A 26,566-nucleotide genomic window follows, 5' to 3' on the forward strand; every position below is an offset into this window, starting at 1 on the left:
ATGATGTGAAAATATAAATACCTGTGTTAACATTACACATGAACTTTAGTAGCAATATCAAAAAAATTTTTTTTAAAAAGTGAGAAAAAAAAAATCTTCCTTTAAAACTATAACCTCCTATAATCTGAATTGCATTAAAAAACTAAAATTCCTAAATGCACCAAAACTGTACATTAGCTTTGCATCTGACTGCTGCCTCTTGGCCAACATTGTACATTGTATAGTATTGTGCAAAAGTCTTAGGCCACATTGTTGGTTTTCCAGGTTTGTAAGAAACATGCATTTTTATTTGTGTGTCTCTTTGTTAAAACATAACAAGATAATGCAGGAAGTGTGTGCACTGTATTTAAACACTAAATAAATCAGAGTTAAATGGTTTCAATAGGTAAAAGTCATTACTTAAAGTGACCTCCATTTTTGGATTTAGTACATCTTACACTCTTGAGTCAACTTGAAGTTTTCTTAAATATTGTGGTAGTATATGAAACCAAGCTTCGTGCAGAACATCCCGGAGTTTTCTTTATACAGCCTAATTTTCGCTGTCCAGATGATCTCATATAACTTCTATAATATACATATTTCTTTCTAAACGTATTGTTATTTTTAATGCTGTTTAGATTTCTTCCAGTTGACAATGAAAACTGATGCAGTGACTGATAAGTACTCATAACTTTACTAAAAAAACAAATCTAATGGTGGCCTGAGACTTTTTTTTTTTAAGAATCTTTATTTTGTCAGTAGTAGTTTATCACACACGTAAACATACACCACACACCGAAATTTGTCTTCTGCCTTTAAGCCATTACTAGATCATACATCACTTCTGCACAGAGCTGATTTTTAATTGACCAAACTGGTTAAATGGAAATAAATAAACTGATCCAGCACTCGGTGACACACATTTCAGTCATTACATTATATGGAATTTATCCACTGATGCCCATATCCTGTAATCATTGGTTTAAACCAAACTTAGTGACTTATTACCGATTGTTTTTCTTTTAAATCACCGATCCAGTCAGTTTTCACTACAGTCTTGATATGACGGAATTTCTTAAGCTAATACCTCATTAATGCTCTTTAATACATTGTCACACACTGAATATAATTCCCGTGTTTAAGCCTTAATTTCCATTATTACATTAAGTGAGGTTTTATTGTCTTCTTTCCCACAGTTAGTGCCATCTGCCCCACATTCCAGGGGCTACGGTGGCAGGGTATAAATAAACAAGGAGGGGGGGTTTTAACAGGGCACTGCCCACATCAGGGTCTGATCCACAATTGGCAGGTGGCAGAGCTGCGATCACAGCTCCCACCTATTGTAGTCCCACCCTGCCTTGACCCAGGATTAACTATCAAACGAGCCTTTAATGCAGGTTACCAGGGTTTGGGAACAATTCACTCCAACAATCAGTTGATTAATTTCAAACGATTTTCCTCCTCTGCCAAGCAAATAATAATAATACTTTTTGCTTTACCTCTGAAGTCCCCCCTCCCACCACCTCTTTTTAATCAACAAATTAAGCATAAATCATGTTTGATCTTTATTTACCGGTTGCTCGGCAGTTGGTAGAGGTCAAGAGAGATTACTGGTTGCCGTAACAGCCTGCAAACAACCCAAACATTCCTCCAGCCTGCGCATGAACACACACACACCAACTCCCATACACATCCCTTCATGGAATGATAGGATAGAAACATAACAGCACATCAGTCATGTATCTGCCCTCAATATAAAACTCTTCTTTTGCTCTTTCTCTCTTTTCCTCTTTCCTTGATGAAAAAACAAAAGGATGTCCAAGCACCTACTAATGAGAAGTGTATCGCCCTGTAAGCTTTACATAGTGAGATAATTTGGCATTGCGACAGAGTGGTATGATTTAGCAGACTATATTTTTCTCTAAGCCACCTCTTTGTCACCTCATAAATCTGCTTCCAGTAAGTCGGCAGCAGAGGTCCAGTTTCTTTAATATTCAGTCTTCACAGCTGCTCATTGTGACACCTGTGAGAGGCAGGTGAAAAGGTCCCAGTGGTTCCGATGAATGAACTCAGGTCAGAATATCTGCACTCTGATTGGCTGAAGAAACATGACACCTAGGCATCATCTCGACTTGGCTTTTCTTAATTACAGATAATCTCTTGAGCATCATCAGCCTCTCTGATTTACAGGAACTGGATCTGATTCATACTTTGCTAAAATAAGTCACATATTTAAAACAAATGGCTTGAATTATACACAATCATTACAATCATGTGACTTGTGAGTGAAATTATACAAAGTACTCACTTCAACAGACAAAGGACAAATTAAACACCTTGTATGTAGGTATGCATCCATTTGGTAATATTATGATAAACTGTGAAATGATGAAAACCTTAAAATATTCTGTAATTATCTAATATTCATCATTAAAGTGATCTGATCAGACATTACAATCAGGTGAACTACAGGTGCCCTCAAAAACCATGTTACTGCAGAACAAAGTGGAACATAACAGAGAAGTCCTAAAAGACTTTTTAACAAAGTGGAACTCTTCTTCTGTTTGTCCTGCTCATTTTAGAATTTTGGATTATATTTGAGTCTGTTGATTCAGAATTTTAATTGATTATTTTCTGGCTACATGAGCTGAAGATGAAACTTGATTTAAAAAACACTCCTTCTTTACTATAACTGTATGCCATATACGACTGGAGAAACACATTCATAAAGTAATAAATTGCAAGAAGGAATCTGATTCCATTGTGAATTTTTGTTGAGCAAAAAATGTCTCCAGAGGAATAATCTCAATTTTGTGATTCAGACATTATGCACAATTTTCAGAAAGCAAAACCTTGATTCACTGAATTAACTCAATATATTGCATTTGATTGATACACACTTCTAAAACTTTATTCTGATAAAATGAGGAAAAAAAGAAAAACAACTCAAAATTAATGACAAGGCCATAATGTTACATAGGTAGTGTAAAAGTAGGAGAAATAAAGACAGATCCACTGCTTCTTCCATTTTGTACTTTACTGAAAAAATGTGTTCATTTCTATTTCATTGATAGACGCACGACTGGTGACTGCTAACGCACTACTACAAAAGCCTCCATCTATACATCAGTCCTCCTCTACTGTCATCATTTTGATATGGCTCTAAACCATCATCAAAGTGTCTCATAGTTATCCCACTATTAAGTCCTTTATGAATCATTCGCCACAAATCCCCCCTCCCCACAGCATTCAAAACAAAAAGGCAACACATGACCGCAAAAGAGAAAGTCATTTGTGAAATGTCCTGATTATGTGGGTTGTGCAACGTAAAACAATTTGCCTGATTACTTCCAATTGATTCAGTCTTACAGTTAAAGCCTGGGTGTGTGGGCTTGGGGAGCTGCGCTGTGTCGTGCCTCTGGGCCGACAGCGGAGTAATTTCTTCAATGTGCAGCTGAGCCAGCTTACCGCCAGAGCTAAAACCTCCCTCGATGCAGCTAAACCGTGTGTAGGCTAAACACTAGGCTACCTACCGGCTAACTCTAACTGCTAAAGCCCTGGGGGATTTGTCTGTTCCACAAAGTGAATTAAAGGTGACCTTCTGGATGGGATGGAAAAGACAGACAGAGAAAAGAGAAGGGGAATTGTAACAGCAAACATGTCACTATTTGTCTTTGCTTTGCATGTGTGTAAAGGGATGTTACAGAAGAGCTACAGTGTGAAGCCTTTGCCAATTTCTTTCCGTTCCAATCGTAAAATCACCTATTAAAGTAGTGGTATCTAGTTGACAAGGATCAAACACACTCAGCACATTCTGCAATAAAACACTCACTGATGTGATCCTGGTGATTTGATTCAGTGCAGTTCACAGTACTTCTCTTGAAGCTGGGATCAAACAACTCAGACATTGTATGCAATGTGGTAGTTTGTGGCAGTGCAACTCAAGTACTTCCTGATGTGTGAGTATGTGCATGAATGGTTGAGGGGTCAGTACACTTATGTCATTCTGTATCAGTTTGTTATGGTTCAATTTCACTCAATGCCCACCACTCCTCTATTTTCTTCTACCCTCTACAGCGGCTGCAAAAATGTAGAAGTCCCTCTTTACAATCAGTGTTTCTTTAGTCCCTTTAATCAATGAGATACTCCTCTGGACCACCTTCAAACAGTATGTGACTAAGGCATACTCCTTAACACTGCATGCTATCTGCCATGAAAAATAGAAGATGAGGAAACCTGATCAGAGCTACAGTAAACACATGGTAATGCAACATGTTGGGCTCCATGATCTGTGATCTGCTCCCACTAATGAAATGTATGCCTCATTCTAGATAGGCTAAGATAATAACTAGTTTTGTGTGAAATGGCTTAGTGGAGTGCATCTGTTGTCACACATGATTCATGTCATCAAAAGCCACCAACATCAAACTGTTTGTTACCTCAACACATTTTAAAGTATTAAAACAGAGCAGACATGAGGAGGCCCTAATGGGTGCAACTGACTGGGGTGGGAATGAAACCTTATCATGAAGATGATATACTTGTAAAACCCACTGAATACTAACAAAATAAATGTTCCAATCTTTGTCAAAATAATTACGTTTGCTATTGCCAATTAAAGACAGACTCTTGATACAGTATATGGGTCAAAAAAACAGCTTGAAAGCACTGGTGCTGTGTTTGCCAGACAACACACACAGCCTCTGCAGCAGTTACTTGTTGACAAATCTGCCTTGGAAGGACAATTCTGCTTGGGAATGAAGAGACAGACTGGACTGACTTACCTGACTGTTGATGTCCGCTTTGTGCTGCAGTAATACCGACACCAGCTCCTTGTGTCCTCTGTCACAGGCCCAGTGCAGAAGAGCCCGACCCTGCAAACAAACAAACAAATAACAAACACACACACAGTACAACAAGAGTACTAGAAACAGACAGAAATGGTGGAAATTGACAAGTATTCTCTCCTATGTCCTCCAATATCCATTCAAGTCATAACAAAGTCCTTGGCATGAATTTGTGAAGAGCCTTGAGATAAACATGTAATGTAGTTGGTGATACAAAAATAAAACTGAACTGGAATGGAATACTATTTTGACTTAATGTTTTTTCCACAAAAAAGTTTCAAGTCCATGTGAAAAATTGTTCAATTGACATCTTATCCTTCATCCTCACTGAAACATTTGAAATCTGTAAATATGCAAATATTGTTGTATTACTAAAGTTTATCTGCAGAGCCTTTTCTTAGTCCACTTTCAGTCTATGTGCAATAATTTGGACAGGCTTTTTACTTGTAAAAGTCACACTCTACATCTCAAATGGGTTCAAAAGTTTTGTGATCATAAACCTTGCAGGTCTGGCTGACTGGGAAAGCTCCAGACTCTACTGTCATTCTCAGCCATTCCACTATCTGTATGCTACGGCTTTCTTTTTTTCTTCTTAATATTTATTTTTGGGCATTTTGCCTTCATTTAACAGGCTGAGTCCAGAGAGACACAATATCATGGAAATAGAGAGTAGGGGAATGATATGCAGTGAGCAGCCTCAGGTTGTGGTGGGATGTGATCCACCAGGTGAGCCACTAGGACACTGTGTCCACCTCACTATGTGAAGGACAACAATCACTGAGCTGCAACTACATCCTGAAAATGGAAGGTTTAGACACAATTCTCTTTACTGTTTAATTTTGTTGGAATCTTGTTTTTTTTGAAACCATGACATGCTTCCTTGTACACACGTTCCACCAAAACAACTTCCCTCCTGAAATATTTTACAAATGCACAGTAATATGAACCTGTGCTCTATACTGCCCGAGAACCAAACAACCCAGAGAAGTTCTGCCCTATTCCTGAACGGTAGTGGACGGTGCCAATATTGGCACAGGGCTAATTAGGTGTGGAGAGGGGCCTGTATCTATGAGACTATGTTCACCCCTTACATTCAGAATTTTGGCAAGAAAAGACAAACTTTCACTCTTCAGCTGATCAATGTGAGAAAATGCCCATACTGAATTCTGCTAACAAACATAATTCCATAAAGAAAAAGTAAAAAGTGAATCACAGGGAACAAACACACAAAATTACATGTTTTTGAGTGGAGGATTTATTGCTTCTCATGTTGTGTTTGATGTGTATTTTTCTCACATTTTATATAAAATGCTCAAGCAATTCAGTAAGATGAGCGTAGAGGTGTCAAGAAAGGCTTCCAGAACACAGTATATTACATGCTGCTAATTAGAACTCAGAACATTTGGGCATCAGCTCCATAGACACCTGTAGACAAAGTGACAGGACATGTGGGCTACTGGCTCAACGTGTGCATATGTGCAAAGCCAAAACAGCAGAAACCTGCAGCTGGTCTGTAAAGGCTGATTGATGAGACACTGTGCACAATCCCAGATCAGCCCTGTGATCACTGACCCCCATATACACACCCTCTGCTCGCAGGTCCAACATCCTTGTTCTGCTTAAACCAAGCTAGCTCATTTTTCAGTGAGGCCAATTAGGTAAAGCAAACTCTCCAAGTCCAACTCTGTGGCTTAAATCATATTGATCACCATGGCTGCATGTTAAAATGGATACTTATGAGCCAGGCCAGAATACAATAAGCTGGTCTCTCCCTCTCCTCCCTCTCTTTCCTGCTGTCTTCCAGGTGTTCTGCTGCTGAATACAGTTGACTATAAACTCACTATTATATGGGCATTGGGGGCTGTCAGAGATTAATAAGATACAGTATATGCCACTAAGGATAACTACACAATAAAAAGTGTAAAAATATCCTCAATAGAAATGTGTGTGTCATGACATGATATTCATACATTAAAAAGAAGGTAAATGGAAACATTAGTTGTTATTTGCAATGGTGAATGAGTTTTCTGATAAAACCTACATAAACTTTTGTGCACCACTCTCTGGTCTGTAGAGTAAATATGCAAAATGTACAAACAAGTGTAAAACACTCATTCTTTCCTCTGTTCTGCTTTTCATATTTCAGTGTCTTCCCCTTAGCTCTGTCTTAATGGTTAAGTGTGTGATATTTGGTGATTTCGAACAATAAAACTGAATAGAATACAACAGAATACAACCAACTACATAAATACCCCCACCCACTACACTGGACACAAAAAATGCATGAAGTAGTTACAGCTAGTGTTTGTTTTGTCCATTATGAGCATTTTAGTGAAGAGATATTATTTCTGTCCAGACTAAAATATAGTAGGTGATAATGCACCTTAACACTACAGTTCATCCACCATAATGCAGAGAAAAACAATGTCTTGTCCTGAGCTACTGTAGAAACATGGCACTGAATGCCAGCTCCTCTCATTACATATAAATGGCTTATTCTGAGGCAACAAAACATTGGTTCTCCAATTTTGTGATCACATGCTAATGAAACACTGACACCAACTGACTAACTTTACATCCTTTCTGCGAACAGATCAACCTAAATCTCACAGACCTGGACCTTTACTATGTAAACTGTAGTTGCAATGTGCGTTAATGTAAGAAGTAAACATGCAGTGCAGCATCCTGGTGTACTCTCCATATGAAAGACAAACACGAATAGAACATATTTAATTTTTCTAATGCTTTTCTATACAGTGTGGTACATAGGATGCGCAAAGTGTTTTACACACCAAAAAACACACAAAAAAATAAAAAAATAATTAAAATGAGCTTTAAAAATCCCTCACGATTTTAAATACTATCTTATTTTAAAATATAATAAAAGCAGTATTGTTGCTTTGTTAGCTATTGCTATTGTTAGGGCTAAGAAATGTAAAAAGGCTAAGAAATTTTTAGGGCTAAGAAATGTAAAAATTTTATGACAATTATAATGATTATTCAGGAAGAATGTTAGAGCAGCATGTATGTTACCCACTGCATGTAAAACTGTTTAATACTTTCCCAATAATACAAACATTACATATCCTCACAACTTTGTATTTACAAATTTCCATTAGGGATGACATCTGCATTGCCTGTTTCTACAAGAAAGATGATTAAACATTTACTTCATACTCAAAAATGTGCAAAATACTGTGCATATATTTATTCTTGTATCTTAAGAAATAAATATGACTTTTGCACTATGCTGTATAGATGCTCCTTGTGGCCTTTTCTTTATAATGCTCTGAAAAAGGAGGTGGATATTTTCAGCCACCCATCCAAAGTGTGTCCACTGAGGTAAAGTCTGTCTCTGCCTGGCTGTCTGAGTTTCACCAGTGAAACTTCACCACTGCCCTCTGCTGTTGATCAAGCTCAACTACAGGTGAAAACATGAACAACAATACCAGTAGAGAGCTTTGTCTCTCCACTGCAACAGAGGACGCTCTGAACCATCTGCTCGTTGACTGGGAACCCACTGGCCGGCTGGCTGCTTATCTGAACACCGGCTGTGTGATGAAAGAGAGGCAGGGAGCGAACCATTTGGCCCTGCCGATAATGAATCAAGGAGAGATGAATGGATTTCAGGGTCAATCCAGAAAGCTCCTCGCAATGTTAATAGCTGCTCACGCAATTTACGCAACTCAGCCTGAGGAGTGGTTCCCATGTGTTTGTAGCTTCAGACTATTGAACCCATTATGTAACGATTGCAAGAGGAGCTACATGGAGCTTCCCCCAGTGACCTGTATTTTTTTAAGGATGCAGTGATCGTTATTCTGATACCCTCCTGCATGAGAGGTCAATGCAGGACACAACCTGAAACCTGCTGCAGGGGCAGGTTCAATGGCTTTCTAAAGGAAGCTTCAGCAAAGAGGCAGCTGATCCATAAACAGTCAATGAAAGGTTCATTTTTCCACTGTACATACACTTGTTTCCCTTTACCCACATTAAATATACAAGAACCTATGCCAGAAGCACTTTTAATGGCAAATCACTTGACTTGATAGTATTTGTTAACTCCGTACAGTGTGGTTACCTCTTCATCTTTAGTATTGACGTCCACCTTCTGGGAGGTGATAGCCTGCTGATATGTTCGATGTTATTTTCTCTGCAGTAATCAAAGATGTTCTATCTTCTTCTCTGAGAGCAACACAGAAAAAGAAAAGAAAGATGTTTCAGTCAACACATGGATCAATGCTTAGGGCAAATGTATGAGTTCACATTGGAGAAGTCTGTGGCAGAAGTTGGCTCTGATAGAGGGCAATGGGTAACGTCAACCTTCTCAACTGGAAATCCTCACTTTGACGGAGAACAATGTTTCATGGATAGTTTGATGTTCAGTTCAACAGTTACTGAGTTGTAAAGGCACCACATTTCCAGGAATTTGTTTAAAGAAGGATGCAGTGATAATGTCCGATTTATCATTTATCACCTTTTCCTTCTCCAAAATATCGTTGTTATGTTGGCCTATAAGAATCCACTATTGGTGGAGCTGTATGTCATACCATGGACAATAAAATCCTTTTTTCCGCTTAAAGTAATAACATGTATCTGTATGCCTAAATTTACATTTTAAGTAATCAGAATCTGAATCAGCTTTATTCGCAAAGCATGTGCACACATAAAAGGAAGTGGTGCATGTACGCAAGAACAGTTAGATATGAATAACGATGAGAAAACAAAACAGAGGTAAAGAACACACAGGGTCTTCATATGCAAAAAAAAAATGAAATTAAGGTTTGTATATAAATCTAAATATAGATACTGTATTGTCCAAAAGTCCTAAGCCACCTTAAGCTTTACTGTTTTTGCAGGGTTGTAATTAGTATGCAGGGTTCGTGGATTAGGGATTTAGTACTCTGATAGCTTTTGGTTGTGGTAATTTGACTAAAAAACTACAGCGTTTTGCATAATGGTTGGACTTAAATTGCAAAATTTTTTTTGAAAACAGCTCAAAGAAACAAATCTGCTCAACACACTATTGCTAATAACTGTCAACCCCCCCTCAGTAAAAAAAAATCTTTTTACCAAAAAAACAAACAAAAAAACCACGCTCTCTTCAGGCTAATATGGTATATGTTTTTCTCTCTAGAGCTCCCTCTCAGTCTTGTAATAGGAAGAAAATTTCTTTATTCTCTGTCTTAGTCACTTCATGAAGATACCACATGAAAATACAAAAAGAAAGCATGTGCTTGGTATTAAAAATGCAAACAAGCAGGACTAAATTGCTTCTACAGGCAAAACACAGTATTAAGACATCTGCACTTGGTACATCTTGAACCCTCCTGGTTCTACTTGCAGTACGCTATGCCAAGCTTTTCTCAGAAAGTTCCAGTTCTGCCTTAGACTGTCTTACTTTTCTGTCAGGGTGATAACACACAGCTTCTATAATATTCTGTCTATGGCTTGGAATTGTTTGTTTTAATGTGGTTTAGTACATGCTTTGGTTATATCTTGATAGAGGGACTGTGTAACATATGCATGGACCTTGGCTAAAACCACAATCCGAATGGTGGCCTAATGCTTCACACTTTTCCACAGTGCTTTCTATAAGCGACATGAATATAAATGAATGAGATTTATTTTGAATGAATTAAACTTTTAACTGCATTATGTGTTTATACATGTGCATTATGACCTGAGTGTGTGTGCTCACAGGAATCTTATCATGTCGTTATGGTGTTTAGTCATAAAAGATGCAGAAATGTCAGAAACAAAAATGCCAAATTAGTATCTCTATTTCATACACAAGTGGCGTCCACACGTGTCACATCCCTTGGGAACGCTGGCATACGCCAGTGCCGTCCCACCTCTGATTCTATCTCTGCACCTCTAATCACCTCCTGGCATTGGGGACATGAGTGAGTGCAGTGGGGGAGGACTGTTGGGTGAGGGGGAGAGGAGGGGCGAAATTTCATTTAGAGCTTACGCCTTCACCTCCCACTTACCCTACCGCCATTCAGATTAATTGAATTTAGTGCTCTATTGTCTGACAGAAACCCCACATAGATGCTGCTCACTGCTCCCACGCAGTAAGTCAGTCATCCCCAAGGCCAAATCCCCCGGTTTCTGTGGCCTCACAAATCCTGCAAAACACACAACCTGAGTCCAGCGCCACTGGAGCCACTGTGGTCTGCTACACCATTAAAACTGTTGGAGCTGTTTAGGTTTTTGGTTCAGTAACCTAACACTTAAGTCTTACTTTGAAAATTGAAGTACATGCACCACACCTAAAGGGTTAATGAACAGAAAATTTAAGGGTTTCATGCACTGTTTTAAAAAGAAAATAGACTTCAAATTAGGATTATCTCTAATCACCTCTATAGAATTAAAATCTTGACCTTGTCATTGATGTATATCTATATGTTTGGCATGGACAGCATATTTTCATTAGTGGATATTCCCTCCAGAAGGAACACTGTGATTTTTTTTTTACCTTAAAAGTGAATTGTGGTTGTAAGAGTGACTGTATATCTTCGAAGATGGCCTGCAGCATTTTTACCATCACTTAGTAAGTCTGAGTGTGAACCAGAGTAAATATCCCCTTTTGTTCACAATCTGCAATTTTACCCCTTAGCATTACTAAATATCACACTCTGAACCTTTACATTTAAAAAACTTAAGTTTCTTATGCAAACAGGTGAAACTTAAATGAAAAAAACAACCTAAGGTGACTTGTTATGGTGTTTGGTGACCATGTGCATCTAGAGCAGGGGTGTCAAACTCAGATCCTTGAGGGCCGGTATCCTACATGTTTTAGATATGTCCCTCTTCCAGCACACCTGACGGTCGTTCTCAGGCTTCTCCAGAGCTGGATGATAGGCTGATCATTTGAATCAGGTGTGTTGGAAGAGGGATACATCTAAAACATGCAGGATACCGGCCCTCGAGGATCTGAGTTTGACACCCCTGATCTAGAGGGACTGAAGTCCTCCTTGCTACTGATTCTTCAGTCCATGTCCTCCAAGAAAAGAAAATCCCTCCCATAGTGTTTTGATGATGATTGTGGGGAGCACTGTCTAATGCAGTCAAAATCTCCCATGATTCATATTTTCATAGATAACACAACATTCACCCTCATGACTTAAGGATGGGGGCTTTGTCATCCTGGAGGACACCACTCAGGTCAGGTTTTTCCTTTCATCTGTCAACCAAGTATATTATAATTTGGATATCTATCCTGCTTGAAAGAGTTTATGAAGCGCTACGATAAACAGGTTCCTCAGTAAACTGCTGGATTGAGTGCAACTTCAAACTACACCCGGAGGAGTTCAAACTTTCTAACTCACTATTTAGTTTTGCTGTCGGTTTGGAAACAGATGCCAACAGCAGACAACAGAAGTTTTGTCTGCCGTTTGTTCTTTAATGAACCTCTGTACCTCCCTTTCTTCAGCTTTTCATCTACACGCTTTTTGCTCCCAGTTCTCTCGTTTCTCTCCTCCCTCTTCCCTCCATCTCCTCATCAGCCCATGATGAATTATGAATAACTCATTACACTTTTATCACTCCTAGGTTATGTATGAGCACATTCATTTACATACTCCTGATTACCACTGCTATGTTTATTCATGAGTCTCCTGTGTTGGGCCACACCCACTTCCTTGTCTGATGGCGATGGTGACCCCAAGTGTCCCTGATGTGTGGCCGCCATCCGTCTCCCGCGGCAACTAATCAATAGGCCAGCTCATCAGTCTTTGGTCGATGGTGGGTCGGGGGCCGGCTTGACGGGCGCATGCCACGTGCTCACATATAAAGCACAAACACATCCATAGGCACAAATGTATGTGGGGTTTCATTATATGATATAGAAACGGATACAATAATCACACTTACCGACACACATACCTTTAACACAGTGTGAAGTGTATTCCACATTGAGAGGTCACACAACCAGACACACAAACACAGGCTGTAAACAAACAAATGATTAATGTGGCTCCTATAAACGACATGACATCAACACTGCTGCAGTGCATGCTGGGAAGGTCACAGGCTACTCTGTCATCACAGCAGCTGGGTACCAAGGGTTTAGTGTGCATCTGTATGTAGTGTGTGCGTATGCTTGTTTGTGCGCTAACATGTGTGCGTCCAGTCTGGTGTACTGGCAGATATGTCCTTCATCCATCAGGCTAAACTGGCCACAGTGGTGGAGAACACTCATCTACCTGGCCTGAGCCTCAGCTGATCAACATCGCAGCCACAACAATCCATCACACGCACATGAATCCACCCAGAGGCCTTCACAATCTGTCACCACATCCCCCTATAGGACCCCGCTCTCCACATGTACGAGCCCGTGGAAGTACAACAAACAATGAGAACTCGAATAACTCAGCATGGCTTCCAGAAAAGTGTCCAGGCAACAAAGCCTCCAGTGTTTATCAGGATCCTTTTTACTGAAGGTGAAGGAGAGGGAATTACAAATGTAACATTCAAGTCTCTTCAATCACACACTGATCAGCTCAGTAGTCCAGGGATATTGCTAATCAATCCTGCTTTTGTCGATACACGGCGCACACAGACCCATGGTTGGAGATCGAGATGAGCACTGAGCAATGCAATTAACTCTGTGTCTGGTTACAGGTGCTTAGCTGTTTAATATGGAGCAAGTCTGTGTGAGAGACAGAGAAAGGGGGAAATTGAAAGGCAGCAGAGCAGTAAGTGTGACAGTTCCGCCAGGTTATGCACACATTTGAATCCAATCGTGGCGATGTATGGCGGCAGGTGTATGTTTATGTGTGTGTACATGCCATGTTAATGACCTCCCCCCTTTTCCCCCAGGGGGACGTTGCTACTGGATATCACAGAGGGGAGCGGCTTCGTTCTGGGAAACTGCTGTACCCGTCTCCCTCCGCTTTACCGGGAGCATCTTCATCATCATCCCAACTACCCCTGAATCGTAACGTAATTAAAAAGGAGGGAGATTCTGGCCGCTTCTTCCCAAGACTGTGCATACTAATTACACACAGCCATTTAGGAGCAAAACCTGCAGGATTCACACATCTCATTTTCATCTCCAAAAGAGCTCTTTTTTCATTGAAATGAAGATGAGGTTTTTAAGGTTGAGTAAGTCTGCCAGGCAAGAGTAAATGGAGAATATATTTCATTAACATAAATCAGAAACTGTATGACGTCTCCGGGCCCTCACTGCAGTTACGGTCTGTTGAATATAATCAAATACAGCACCAAGACCAGTGGTTAACAATGCCAAAGTTAGTCCGAGTTGACCTAAGCATTAAAGAAGTGGCGAATTACAACTGGGGGAAAAAGCGTGAGTTTGTTCCGGCACCCTCAGCACTAGGAAATGCTTTTAGATGCTTTGGCATCAGAAAAACACACCTGAAGAATACAGGGTTGAAATAAAAAAGGCACTTCTTTACAAGAAGAATACCCTCATTAATGATGTATAAACGGTTTATAAATGGGTTATCGTAAGCATTTACAATAAATCATAAGTAAATGGTATAATAGTTAACAGGGACAATAGAGACCTGTTGCGTGCTAAAAAGCAAGTGAGAGGACATTATATTGGTCATTAACCTTTTTTGACTTCTCCATCAGCAGCATTTACATTTGTCGCTGAACCAAAGGCCTGCCCTTTCAGCTTTAACCCATGGGATCACCACTTATAGATACGTTTGTTTATTTAAAATGCAATTTAACAGGTCAACAAAGTCATAGTTTGTGGTAAAGTTAGAGTAGCTACTAGTTTTATGTGAAGCAGCTTAATGGACTACATTTCTCAATGCCAGTGACAAATGTAACCAACACCAAGATACCTGTTACCTCAGCATATTTCACCTTGTTGTTCTGGATGGAGGTCAAAAGGTATTAAGAGAGATGAAAATTTCAACAGTTCTTGTCTCATATTGAAGCTGCAGAGACATATTCACCGACTCACAGGCAGACAGACAGTTATGATGACACCTCTACAACTTTTGGGTGTGTTGTCTCTCTATTTATTTTTACAGTCTACAGTGACTACAATGACTTAACTGACTTGTAAAATTACCTTTGTAACTTACAAATATATATATATATATATATATATAATATATATATATATATATATAATATATATATATAAATGATGCACAGCTCAAAATGATCAAAAAAGTGCTTGTCTGACAGCATCAACTGTAATACTATTTTTTGTACAAAATCACGTGAAGGGGTCAGACTTCAGATTTCTATAACTTATAATGCAACTAGCATCTTAATACTCAAAAAATTTCATTTGCAATATTTAATGACAACATAATTTGAGAAAACTCAATGATTAGCATGCTAGCAGTAATTTGATGGAAACATTTTATAGCTATTATAATTTATCTAATTCACCTTACAAATTCACCTCACCATACATTAATAATTAAGTGAATGTTATGTGTAATATTGGAGTAATTTGAGGTTACACGAACAGTTTGATAACTGAGCTGTATTCTGGTATCTTGTGCATGCAATGCATTATAACTCTTACCTAAACCTGTGAACGCTACTCTTTTGTATAATAATAGCAGTGGATGAGAAAATGTTTCATGTTGATTTAAAACTGAATATCAACATACAACCTGGATTAACAAAGACTGCTTAAAAAGAGGACAGCTTAGACGATATTCTTAGTGACACCATGTGAATTTGGTTGATATCAAATAGTGTATCATTAATAAGTGTTGATCTATTTCCACCTAACAATTAGGTTATATATGATAGTAATTCATTATTAAATGGTCTAACATGCAGAATGTAAATGGCCAAGAAAAAGTAAGCTAAGCAACTACAGATGAACATGAATCAGTGCATGAAAACTATTACAACTTGTTCATTTTTGTTTTTAATTTTATTTTTTTTCATAGGTTTGTTATGAATTATAGTCTTTACAGCCTAATGAATAAAAGCATGTCAAAAAGTGGTACCAAAAAAAATCCTGTCTGTGTCTACTGTATTGTACCGGATTTAGAGCCAACAAATCACAATGTGTGTCAGGAGATCTTGCTAGTGATTCCTGCGTGTAATTAATAAACTAGGAGACTTTTGTGTGTGTTACCTGTGTGTAATGCAAATACCTGATCATCTCCTCCTGATATAAAGAGCTGACAGCTGCTCCTCCAAAGCTTGTTCTCTTTTCAGCTCCTCGTCTTCCTGTCAGATAAAAAGCAGTCACACATGAAAAGAAGAGCATCCACATTAAACAGTTAAAAATAAAGCATAATGGACTCTGTGCAAACATACTTCTTGTTTGGTAACCGCTTGTCACAGTGTATCACATAACACCATTCTAGTGGAGTCACTGTATTTCTATTCTACATGTAGATAAAAGCACGGACAACACTTACTGTTCAAAACAATACAAAGTGGCTGCATTCACCAGTTTACCATGAATAGCTTTAGTTTTTAAACTGTAGTCTTTGTATGAGATACTTTCAGACGAGCCACTAGGGGATTTAGACATGACCTCACTGGCGATAAACGAGCAACAACATGCAAAGGAACAATATAACATATATAGCACTTTAATTTGTGACCCTTGTTAATCTTCAGCTCTTTTTTTTTCCATAAAATTCAGTTCAGCAAAGACTTTATTACACCACCAATTCTTAGCTGACCAACCTTGACTCACAAAAGAACCCACACAAATCTGATTTCAGAAAATAGGCAGAGTGGGGGCAGGAGAACATGACAAGCGAAGCAAAACAACTGTGCGTGCACTTTTGGGACAGCCTAATTCACTTCTGAAACTCAGAATATTCGCTGATGCACCGAGCCTGCTCCTCTGCAGTGTAATATAATATAAAGTCAGTGTCTGCTTAACAATTGCGGCAGGAACAGAGGTCAAATTCTGTCTATTATTCTCTCCCCTGCCTCTGTCTATGCACCTTGACTTCCACTGTTTTAAAGCGTGTGTGCAGAAGAATGGCTGCTGCCATGCTACGATGCTTTGTTAGCGCTAATACAATCAAGTGTCTTTTCAAGTGAGGGCATTTGTGCTTTTGCTGGCCTTTCTGGCAGGCTCCCTTGTGGCATTGTACAACTGTGAGGCAGAGTCAGCGAGTATTGCTCCGTAGAGAAAAGAATGTGTCAGTAGTGGACATCTGGCTGACAGTGACGCTATTAAAGAGACATGAATGAGGAGCAAAGGAGGGGGGAGGCAGGGGTAAATGAAATGGTGGGGGCAAGACTAGGAAAGAAAGAAAAGGAAAAGCAGGTAGCATAGACCTGATGAAAAAAGAGGAAAGGAGTAAGGGAAACCTGGTGGAGAGAAAAAATATGTCTAAAGAGATGATGGGCTGTTATAGGGTCACACAGGATTAGAGCTAGGTACTGGAAATCAGTATATTTGCTGTACCTGTACTCTCAAGTACCAAAAAATGTCTTGTCATTTAATACCATGTTCTAAAACCTACATGCGAATGCATACAACTAACTGACTTTCATACCTTTAATAATCAACAGACAACTTCGAGTACTGATATACAGGTTTTTTGTGTTGTCAAACTACTTTGAGAGTGATAAACAAATGTTTATGAGCAGGACATATCAAACAAATATTTTAGGAACCAATATCCAAGCCAATGTATCAGTATACCTGATACCCACCTCTGCACAGGATATGTGAAAGGCCCTCTAATGCACAAATAAGAGACATAAATTTCAGTTGTTAACCCTTTAACCCCTGAGACATTATTTCTGCTGTGAATTTGTGTCTGTTTTAGTGTCATAAAAACTGCTGTATGTGCTTGTGTTCCTTTTCTTCAGTGGTTTTGTTTTACTGTGTTTTAGGATCAAATGGAGTGGAATAACATAAAAAGACAGAGATGAATTGAGATTTGACAGGTTTTTATTAAATAAGGCACCAGAATGTACATCAATAAGAGATTTAGGACGAACATGAACTGTGAACTGGAACACACTAAACAACATCAAGGCTTAGTAGTTTTTGTTTTGGGGCTCTTTTTTTCTAAATCAGTCCAGCTGCTTTTTGACACCTGGTTGAACTCCAAAAAGCAGTTACATGGTTAAAACGCAGTAAAAAACAAAAAAAAAAACCCAAACAAAAAGAAAATCATTACAACACTGCCAATAGTAAAAACAAAAACCATAAGGAAAACGGTATAAAAAAAAAAAAAAAAAAAAAAAAAAGAGCCCCAAAATGTCTCTCTTTATAGTGAGTCGGTCTTACTCATTGCTCTGTGTTTTGCCCGCATTCCACAAGTGGTGAGGGGTGCACTGAGCATGCTTAGATGTCTATGGAAAGAACAAGGTCTATTCTATCAGCACGTTTTGAAATTTTTCTTATGAAGCAAATGACTGAATTTTTATGAATATTTAAATAAATCATACATTCAGAACGCTCACCACAGACACATTAGGGTTAAAAAATATTCCTATTGTTTTGTTAGGAGTACAGTTAGACTATCTTATAATCATATAATCATGATGTTACATAATCCTGTTTTAAGGGCATACCTGTTTTAAGGGCATACCACACATCTAAAATGTATTATCACCTATTTCATTGAAGTGGTATATGGCTATGACACTTAATAACTGCTTACCATGACTTTAAAACATGTTTTTGAGTTAACAAATCATATGACTCAACTGTGATGTAAGGCATCAATTCTGGTGATAAGATGCATAAAATTTGACAAATATGCAAAAATCTGCAGTTTGTAGGTTATAATAGCTCTACTTGCCACTTCTATCTTTTTGAGCCTTGAGTTGCACTTTTAGCATTGTTTTTCCATGACACTATGTCATGAAATTTGATATCACAGCTTCTAATCCCGGGTGTTCAGCCAATCTGGCCTTCAGTCAGGACTCTGCCAGAGCTCCTTCATTCTTCAAGAGGTTGAACTGAAGTGGGTTTATAACTCTAGACTGGACCTTAACAAAGATGCATTTTTCCTTTTTAAAAAGTGCATTAATTGGTTCATTTATTTGTCATTATTTTGAAACTGAAATAACATATTAACACACAACAATGGCAAAGAATCATACGTGGCAGAATGACTCTTTTATTTGGGAACTCTGGTCATTTAGAGACTTCAGGGCTTCAGCTCCCCATGAAAAAAGACTGTATGATGGCAAAAGAATATGCTAATTATAGTATACACGTAAATGGTTATTGATTTTTGGATGAGCCTTTATTAGGTGTTAACGTCAGTACAGAAACACAAACTAACCCTTTAAAAGCCTCATACGGTTCTGTATAAACAGGCAGATTCTCCATCACATGGATGAACCTGAACTACTGTCTCACATCCACACCTGGACATTCAGACACTGATCACCTTCACCTCCCACTTAGTAGCCATTTTCAGAAGGACATAGTGGCTGTAATTGGACTCAGAATAGAGGTAAAGTTGCACTTTAAAGCCTTAGTGTGCCATACTTAGTGGCATCTGGTGGTGAAGCTGCAGATTGGAGCTGAATAATCCAGCCACCTTCACCTGATGTGTGAATGTGAGAGCGAATGAATAATGGATCAAAAATGTAAAGTGCTTTGAGTGCCTTAAAAAAGACTACAGAAATCCACTCCCTTCTTCTTATCCTTGTTCTTGTTGTAGTAAAAAGCAGGAGTCCCTTGTTATAGGGCTTGTTAAAGGACTCTGGTCCACACTTAGTCATAGCAGGTAATGGCGTTGCACCCTAATACAGAATGCTACCCACTATAAAATAAAAGAATAAGACCAAGTCTGTTCTGAGCTATGGTAGAAACATGGAGGTAGAACATGGTGGACTTGCTCCCTTTGTAGATAGTAACGACTCATTCTAAGGCAATAAAACACAACGGCTCTCATTGGCATGTGATTACACACACTAATGAAAACATAAGTACTGAATTCTATATCTGCAATTAGATGTTCCCAAGTCTCCCCAAGTCTTACACCCTCAACCTTTAAGACTGTTTCAGATTGATGCAGCCAATTTCCAAATCCTTACATTCACATATTTTCCTTACAAAACCTCAACCTCAACCTTTAAGACTGTTTCAGATTGATGCAGCCAATTTCCAAATCCTTACATTCACATATTTTCCTTACAAAAGTTCACACACCAAAATGGGAAATAAAACAAGGTTTGTGGTTAACAAAAGACAACAGAAACCAACTTGACACACTATAAAAAGTGATAGAAACTGGAATTCCACTCATGAGAAATGACGATGAACCAATTTAAATCTTGGGAGCAAGGAACGCAGTGATCCCCTCTTCTATCTAATCAGCCTGAGAGAGCACTGCTTATGTATAATAAACTTTCACATTTAAACTCCTCTTCCTATCAAATATTAGAAAAGATGTGTCCTCTTTCTTTACTCTAATTAAATACACTAAGATAATGTCTGTTCCAATTTTCTAATTTCAAATTCCTACCACAGTAAGGCTGCAGCTTCACAGCCTTCTGATGTTTCAGTTCCTTTGTAGTGATTGCGTTGCTCTGAGTAAATGCCAAATGCAAATATTTCTTAAAAGTGTGAACAGTTTACAGTGTTCCTTGTTACACTGTTACAGTACATGATGCATGACAGGGTTGTTTTTGACAGTGACACAAAGCTCTGATAAAAATACACATACATTGTTTTTGCAACTGAATCATCCTGCTGCTGCCCTTGTGGACATTTTGTTCATGCAAACACAACTCCCTTGACAGAATTAATGACATGACATAGGCTTGCGTGACACGTAAACAGTCTTTAATGTCAGACACAACAATATGTCTCAAAAGTTGTACTGGACCAGGTCTGTGCTATTAGTCATATCTCAAATGGCCAACCCACCAAATATGATAAGAAAATCTGCTAACATTTTTCATCTAGGCTATACCTAGACAATACAGAGCTGCAGAAGGACCAGGATTAAAATAACACTGTGACACTGACATCTACTGGCAAAGACAGTGCACTGTTCCTTACCAAGAAGTAATGACATTGGATGTTTTTAGATGTGTCATCTTTTTATATCTGATGATGGAGCAGAAAGAGGTCTGATGGTTACATTTATCTAAATACATAATAAAATCTGACAAAATGTGACGGCCTCTAGCAGCTTTCCTGTTAGAGCAGAAGTGCTTCTATGAGCTTAATTATTCTAGGATTCATTCAGTTTGGCCTACGGCTCAGAAATATTATTGACAGCCTCCTACAAAATTAACACCAAAAAAAGGAAAATGTATAATGATTATCTGATCAACACCAACATTCAGAACAATACAAAGGTGGCAGAAAACGGCACATATACAGTTCTATCCAGACTGACATGGTTGTATGAGAGTAGTTTATTACCTTTGAGCTGCCTTCTGGGTCCAACACATTGACAAGGGAAATGTACTCCCGCATGGCCTGCTCAGCCTCCATGTCTCCAAGCTGCTTCCAAGCTTGCCTGTAATGGCATACATAAAATATAATTGTCATCTACAGCTGTCAGCTACAGAAATGTCTTTTCTAGGTTTTATAGTGTTTAACATGATTTCTGTGCAGCTCTGTTGAAATATTCTCCAGATTGTCAGAGACTTTTGTTCATTGGTTCGGGGTTGGTTCCAATGAGAACACATTTTACATTTTTCAATTTTTTAAAAAATTAAATAAAAAAAAAATTCTCATCATTTGAATGATTATCAATATGATACCTTTGTACAGAAAACATAGTAGCAAAAGATATTAATGAACAAACAAATGCCATGAAGAATGGTGATTTGTGAAAAGTCATTCAGTTATTTTGGATTCCCGCCACATTGATTTTATATTAAAAATGGCTTAGGTGCATGCCCAAAAAGGTGTGGGTGCTGCACATAAGCCATATAATGGTAGAAAAAACATTGTCAAATATAATTAGAATTGGCATTATAAAGAAAAAATATATATTAAATGAGCTTTTATTCTAACTGAAAATAGAATTTAAATACCTCTTGGCTGCCTATTAAATACTGACAACTCTTAATTGATTATTTTGGAAATAACTGCTTTGAGAAACCCTGTGACTTGCCAAAATATTTAGTGGTTAAAGAAAATGAAAGAAGGCATAAATAACTTCAGAAAAAAAGTAATTAATTATAACTGAGCACATGTGTAATGTCTATCACATCTATCTCATATCTCACTCATCTATGCCAGGAACATTTAAAAGATATGAAATGGCTACTTTTTGAAACCAGAACTATTTACTGGTGTGAATACCTTCAACTCATTTTAAATATCAACAAAACAATGTCCATGGATAAGTAACAATTGCTAAAAATGTACAAGTGTTTCTTAAAAATACTTGGGGATAGTCATTGACTACAAGTGAAAAGTATCAAAAACAGCATGTGAATCAAACTCAAGACATTTATTCTTGCAAGGAGAAAAGAGTTGTGAATCACAAAGCTGTGAGGGTCGCAGGAGTACTGGAGCCTATCCCAGCTACCATTGGGTGAAAGCAGGGTACACCCTGGACGTGTTGCCAGTTCATCGCAGGGCTGACATACTGTATGTCCCAAAAAAAATTACAATCAGACTTTCCGCATTCATAACTTTCAAAATAATTAAATAATCTAAATGCTATTCAGGGTATAAAACTATAACTTGCTACCTACATCTTTCAGAAAACCCCATTTAATTTGGTTCAGTGGTCACAGAGAAATGTGGATCTTTGTAAAGCATGTCATGGGTTCGTTTCTTCCGAGTTTGGCACTTGGATGCTCTTGCCATCCATATGAATGAAAATATTTTGCTCACAACTGATAGGGAAACTAACCAAAGAATTCAAATTCTGTGCATAACATTATATCAATGGTGTGCACTCGTGTGAGGTTTTGTTGTTGAAAGATGTATTGATCTCTCAATTACCATTTTGCATTTTTTCCCTAAGTAGCTAACATCTGTTGACAAGCATTTCACTTTGATTCTTATCTATCCAATTCTCAAACTGCAAATTCAGTAGGGTTGGTCTTTTTCAAAAGAGATATTTTTGTGAGAACACAATGAACGACTTCGTATTTGTAAGGCATGAACACAACGAACAACGCATCTCCTTACAAAGCTTGGAGGGAAGGGACTTCTGACATTCTTTACAAAGATCCCCATTTCTCCATGACCACTGAAGGAAATCAAATGGGGTTTTCTGCAAGATGTAGGTAATAAGTTATAGTTTCATGCCCTGAAATTGTATTTGATTGATTCACTATTTTTAAAGTTATCATTGCAGAAAATCCAATAGTAATTTTTTGGGACATACAGTATAGAGATGTGCATATAGAGGTGCATGTCTTTGGATGGTGGGAGGAAGCTGGAGTACCCATAGAGAACCCATGCAAACACTGTGAGAACACGCAAACTCCACACAGAAAGATTCGCCCCTGTCAGCTGGTGTTGGAATTGATCCCAGAGCCACCTGTGAAGTGGCAGTGCTAACCACTGCATCACTGTGTTGCCCCAAAAAAGCAGTAATTAACCAGTAAAAACTCATAGGTCTTTTCAGACCTGAGTCTTATACTTGTGGAAAAACAAAGAAAGTCTGTCTGAGAGATAGCTCTGTCTCCTGTCATCAGAACACATGGTCACATGAAGGGGACAAAGGTTGTTTCATCTAAACCAGGGGTCTCAAATTCAGATCCTCGAGGGCTGGTATCCCCGCATGTTTTGGATGTATCCCTCTTCCAACACACCTGATTCAAATGATAAGCCTATTATCAAGCTCTGCAGAAGCCTGATATCGACCGTCAGGTGTGCTGGAGGAGGGAAACAACTAAAACATGTAGATACCGGCCCTCGAGGATCTGAGTTTGAGACCCCTGATCTAAACGATCATAACATGTGCCCCAGGCCTTGATACTAGTCTAAGAACACACATGAATGAACACTCTTTAAGTCATAAAAATACTAAGTGCTTTTCCACACCTTCATGATGCCCAAAGCGCTTTACAAAGCCTCACATTCACCCATTCATGCACACATTCATACATGTGGCTGCTGCAGGCGCTGGCCAGGTCCTGTTGGGGGCAATTTAGGGTTTAGTGTCTTGCCCAAGGACACTGTGACATGTCGACAGTCGGAGCCAGGATTTGAACTGCTGACCCTTCAATCATTGGATGACCCACTCTCCCAACTGAGCCACAGCCACACCTAAGATATCATATGATTTCTATAACTTCCACACATACATTGAAACATGTCTCAGTAGATCATGAGAATAGCATAAGATAAGATATGACTTTATTTATCCCAACGTGGGGAAATTTCACAGTTAACAACAGCAACATACAACAGCAAGTGCAGAGAAAAAGATAGGTATACTATATAAACATAGTATTAGAATTAAAGCTAAACATTATTTGCATATTTACAGAACATACAAATCATGAGGCTAACATATATATTTCCCTAACAATAAGCTACTTACTTAACTTTCTGACTAATTTTTGTTACGGAGTCTCACATGACTTTGGGCTTTGGGTTATTTGGGCTGGACAGTAAGATCATTCTACAATACCACTGCAGAGAGCAGCAGTAATAAGTAGTAATGCACTCTTTTTTGGCACAGCACACTGAATCTGGTTGGGAAAAAAGAATACTCATTCTGTCATACCTTATACTGTATGAGAAAACTGGTCATACACACAAAAAATACCCTTTCACACATTTTACATTCAGAATATGAACTGTTAACTTCGGGTAGAGGTCGACTGATAGTGGATTTTTAAAGGCTAATTTAATAATGAGTTTTCAGACCCTTAACCTGTTTTTAACACTTAGATATTGACATTCTTTGATTATGGAACTGAAAACCTAACTTAACTAATAGTTGAGCTGGGTTTCTGTAATGTGGACCTAACAATAAGACAAATCTAGCTGATACTTGGTATGACTTGTTATTTCACTTTGTGCTATTATTTTCCTCAAAGTCAGTATCACAAAAGGGTTCAAGAAGAAGATAAAACATGACCATTTAACTTTATGTTTACTTAAACACAAAAAACCCCTAAATGAAGCATATAAATTCCCTGAGTCAGTGCGATCATTGGTGTTGTGTAAGAGTGAAAGATGTAGTGATAAACATCTAAAACAACACAAAGCCCGTCAAATCAAGTAATCGGGGAAAGAGAGCAACATCTACTGCAGCTAAAGAACACCCAGCTCAGTTGTGAATCATGGGGTGTTGACATCCTGTTGTAAAGCCACACCCACATAAGACATCTTACACAGGAAGTGTTCAAATTAATCATGAGTCACAATCTGAGACAAATTCTGCAGAAAATTACCGTTTGTTTAAGCCTTCATTTCTCTTTACTCCCTACTCAAAAAAACACCAGCTAAAACCTTAGTACTATTTAGTCCTGGGTTTTAACATTGTTCAGCATTTCTTACAGTTATTATTTTTATGTATTTTTATTTTGAATCCCATGAGAAATGTTTGTCTTTATATTCTTTTAACATTTTCTCTAATAATAATAATAATAATAATAATAATAATAATAATAATAGTCTCCCACAGCATTTAGTTTCCTTTAAGAGATATTTTCCTTTGCATTGTTGGATTATTTGTACAATGTCAAGATGTTAGGTGGCTTGGCTGTTTGTATTTATTATTGTAAACTGATGCTATACTCTACTCAGGCTACTATTGTGTTTTGTTTTATTTATTTATTTTTTTGAAGTATCTCTGCCAGTGTATCTGTGGTACAACCTAGTTCATATTTCCAGTGAAGAAAATAAGGATGTCTCATCTTCTCTTGTGTTGTCTTGTCTTACATACCATTTTCTCTGTCCTTCAAAGTCGAAGAAGCCTGGCTTGGTGTATTGCATTTCCCCACTTTGGACCTGTGAATACAACCAGAGCAAATTATTCAACTGATCTAGTATTACCCACACCTACGTAGATAAGATGAGAACACAGATGCTAGGTCCAATCTCAGATATCAATTATGACAGATGAATACTGAGACTTTAGTGCATGCTCTTCCCCTAAAATTGCACGAGTTAGTTGTATGGAGTTAATATTGACATAAACCACCACAATGCTATTTAATCCGACCCTGACCTGCTTGTACCGAGCGTACAGGTACAGCAGCTGGTCCCTGCTGGCCGTCTGAATAAGGTCTCTGACACGATCGGCTGCAGACTCAAACTCCCGCTCCAGCTCTTCACCCTCCAGCCGATCTGCCATTTCCATGGAGCTGCAGTCAAATTTATCTAAACCCAGGTCCGAATCAGAGTCTGATCCTGCTCCGCCGAGGGGCTCCCCTGTGTCAGGCCGGGCTGGGTCCGTACCTGAGCCCGTCGCAGTGTCCGGAGAGGACGACGGCGACCCAGAAGCCATTGTTATTGTTTACAACGAGCCTTCAGAGATGACGGGTCCTGCGGATTTGAGAGAAAACCGCTGAATACCAATACAGAGAGGCTATGAAACGAGATGTGAGAAGCGTTTCAGTGGCTATCTTGTTTTAATCCCTAATCGTTGACAATCGAGGCAGTCGGACTTGTTTCTTCAGTCGGTCCGTCTGTGGTACATTCACCATAAAGCACCGGGTAGAATCACACCAAGAAAGAAACGGTCCGGCTGCTATCCGACGGTTACCTGCTTTTATGTGGTGAGAAAATCATCACTTTAAAATCAGGTTAAATAGATAGTGCTGTGTAGAAACGTTTGTTTATTTGGATGTTATTTTTTCAAAGTATACATTTAAATACATAGCTATGAAGAAACTGAAACTGCCACGTT

The 26,566-nt window shown here is 38.5% G+C and overlaps 1 protein-coding gene across 1 annotated transcript in view; it reads right to left on the bottom strand.

The window, feature by feature from the left end:
• Window positions 1-26,357, bottom strand: part of acbd6 (acyl-CoA binding domain containing 6) — a 55,526-nt gene extending 29,169 nt beyond the window's left edge. Inside the window, 8 exon segments of the mRNA XM_030132407.1 lie at window positions 4,764-4,853; window positions 8,905-8,951; window positions 8,954-8,996; window positions 15,901-16,010; window positions 17,215-17,221; window positions 21,154-21,250; window positions 25,601-25,665; window positions 25,886-26,357. Coding sequence (XP_029988267.1) covers window positions 4,764-4,853; window positions 8,905-8,951; window positions 8,954-8,996; window positions 15,901-16,010; window positions 17,215-17,221; window positions 21,154-21,250; window positions 25,601-25,665; window positions 25,886-26,164 — 738 coding nt within the window. The 5' untranslated portion in view covers window positions 26,165-26,357.
• Window positions 26,358-26,566: the final 209 nt, after the last annotated feature.

Source organism: Sphaeramia orbicularis, chromosome 4 (genome assembly GCF_902148855.1).
Source record: "Sphaeramia orbicularis chromosome 4, fSphaOr1.1, whole genome shotgun sequence".
Lineage (NCBI taxonomy): Eukaryota > Metazoa > Chordata > Actinopteri > Kurtiformes > Apogonidae > Sphaeramia > Sphaeramia orbicularis.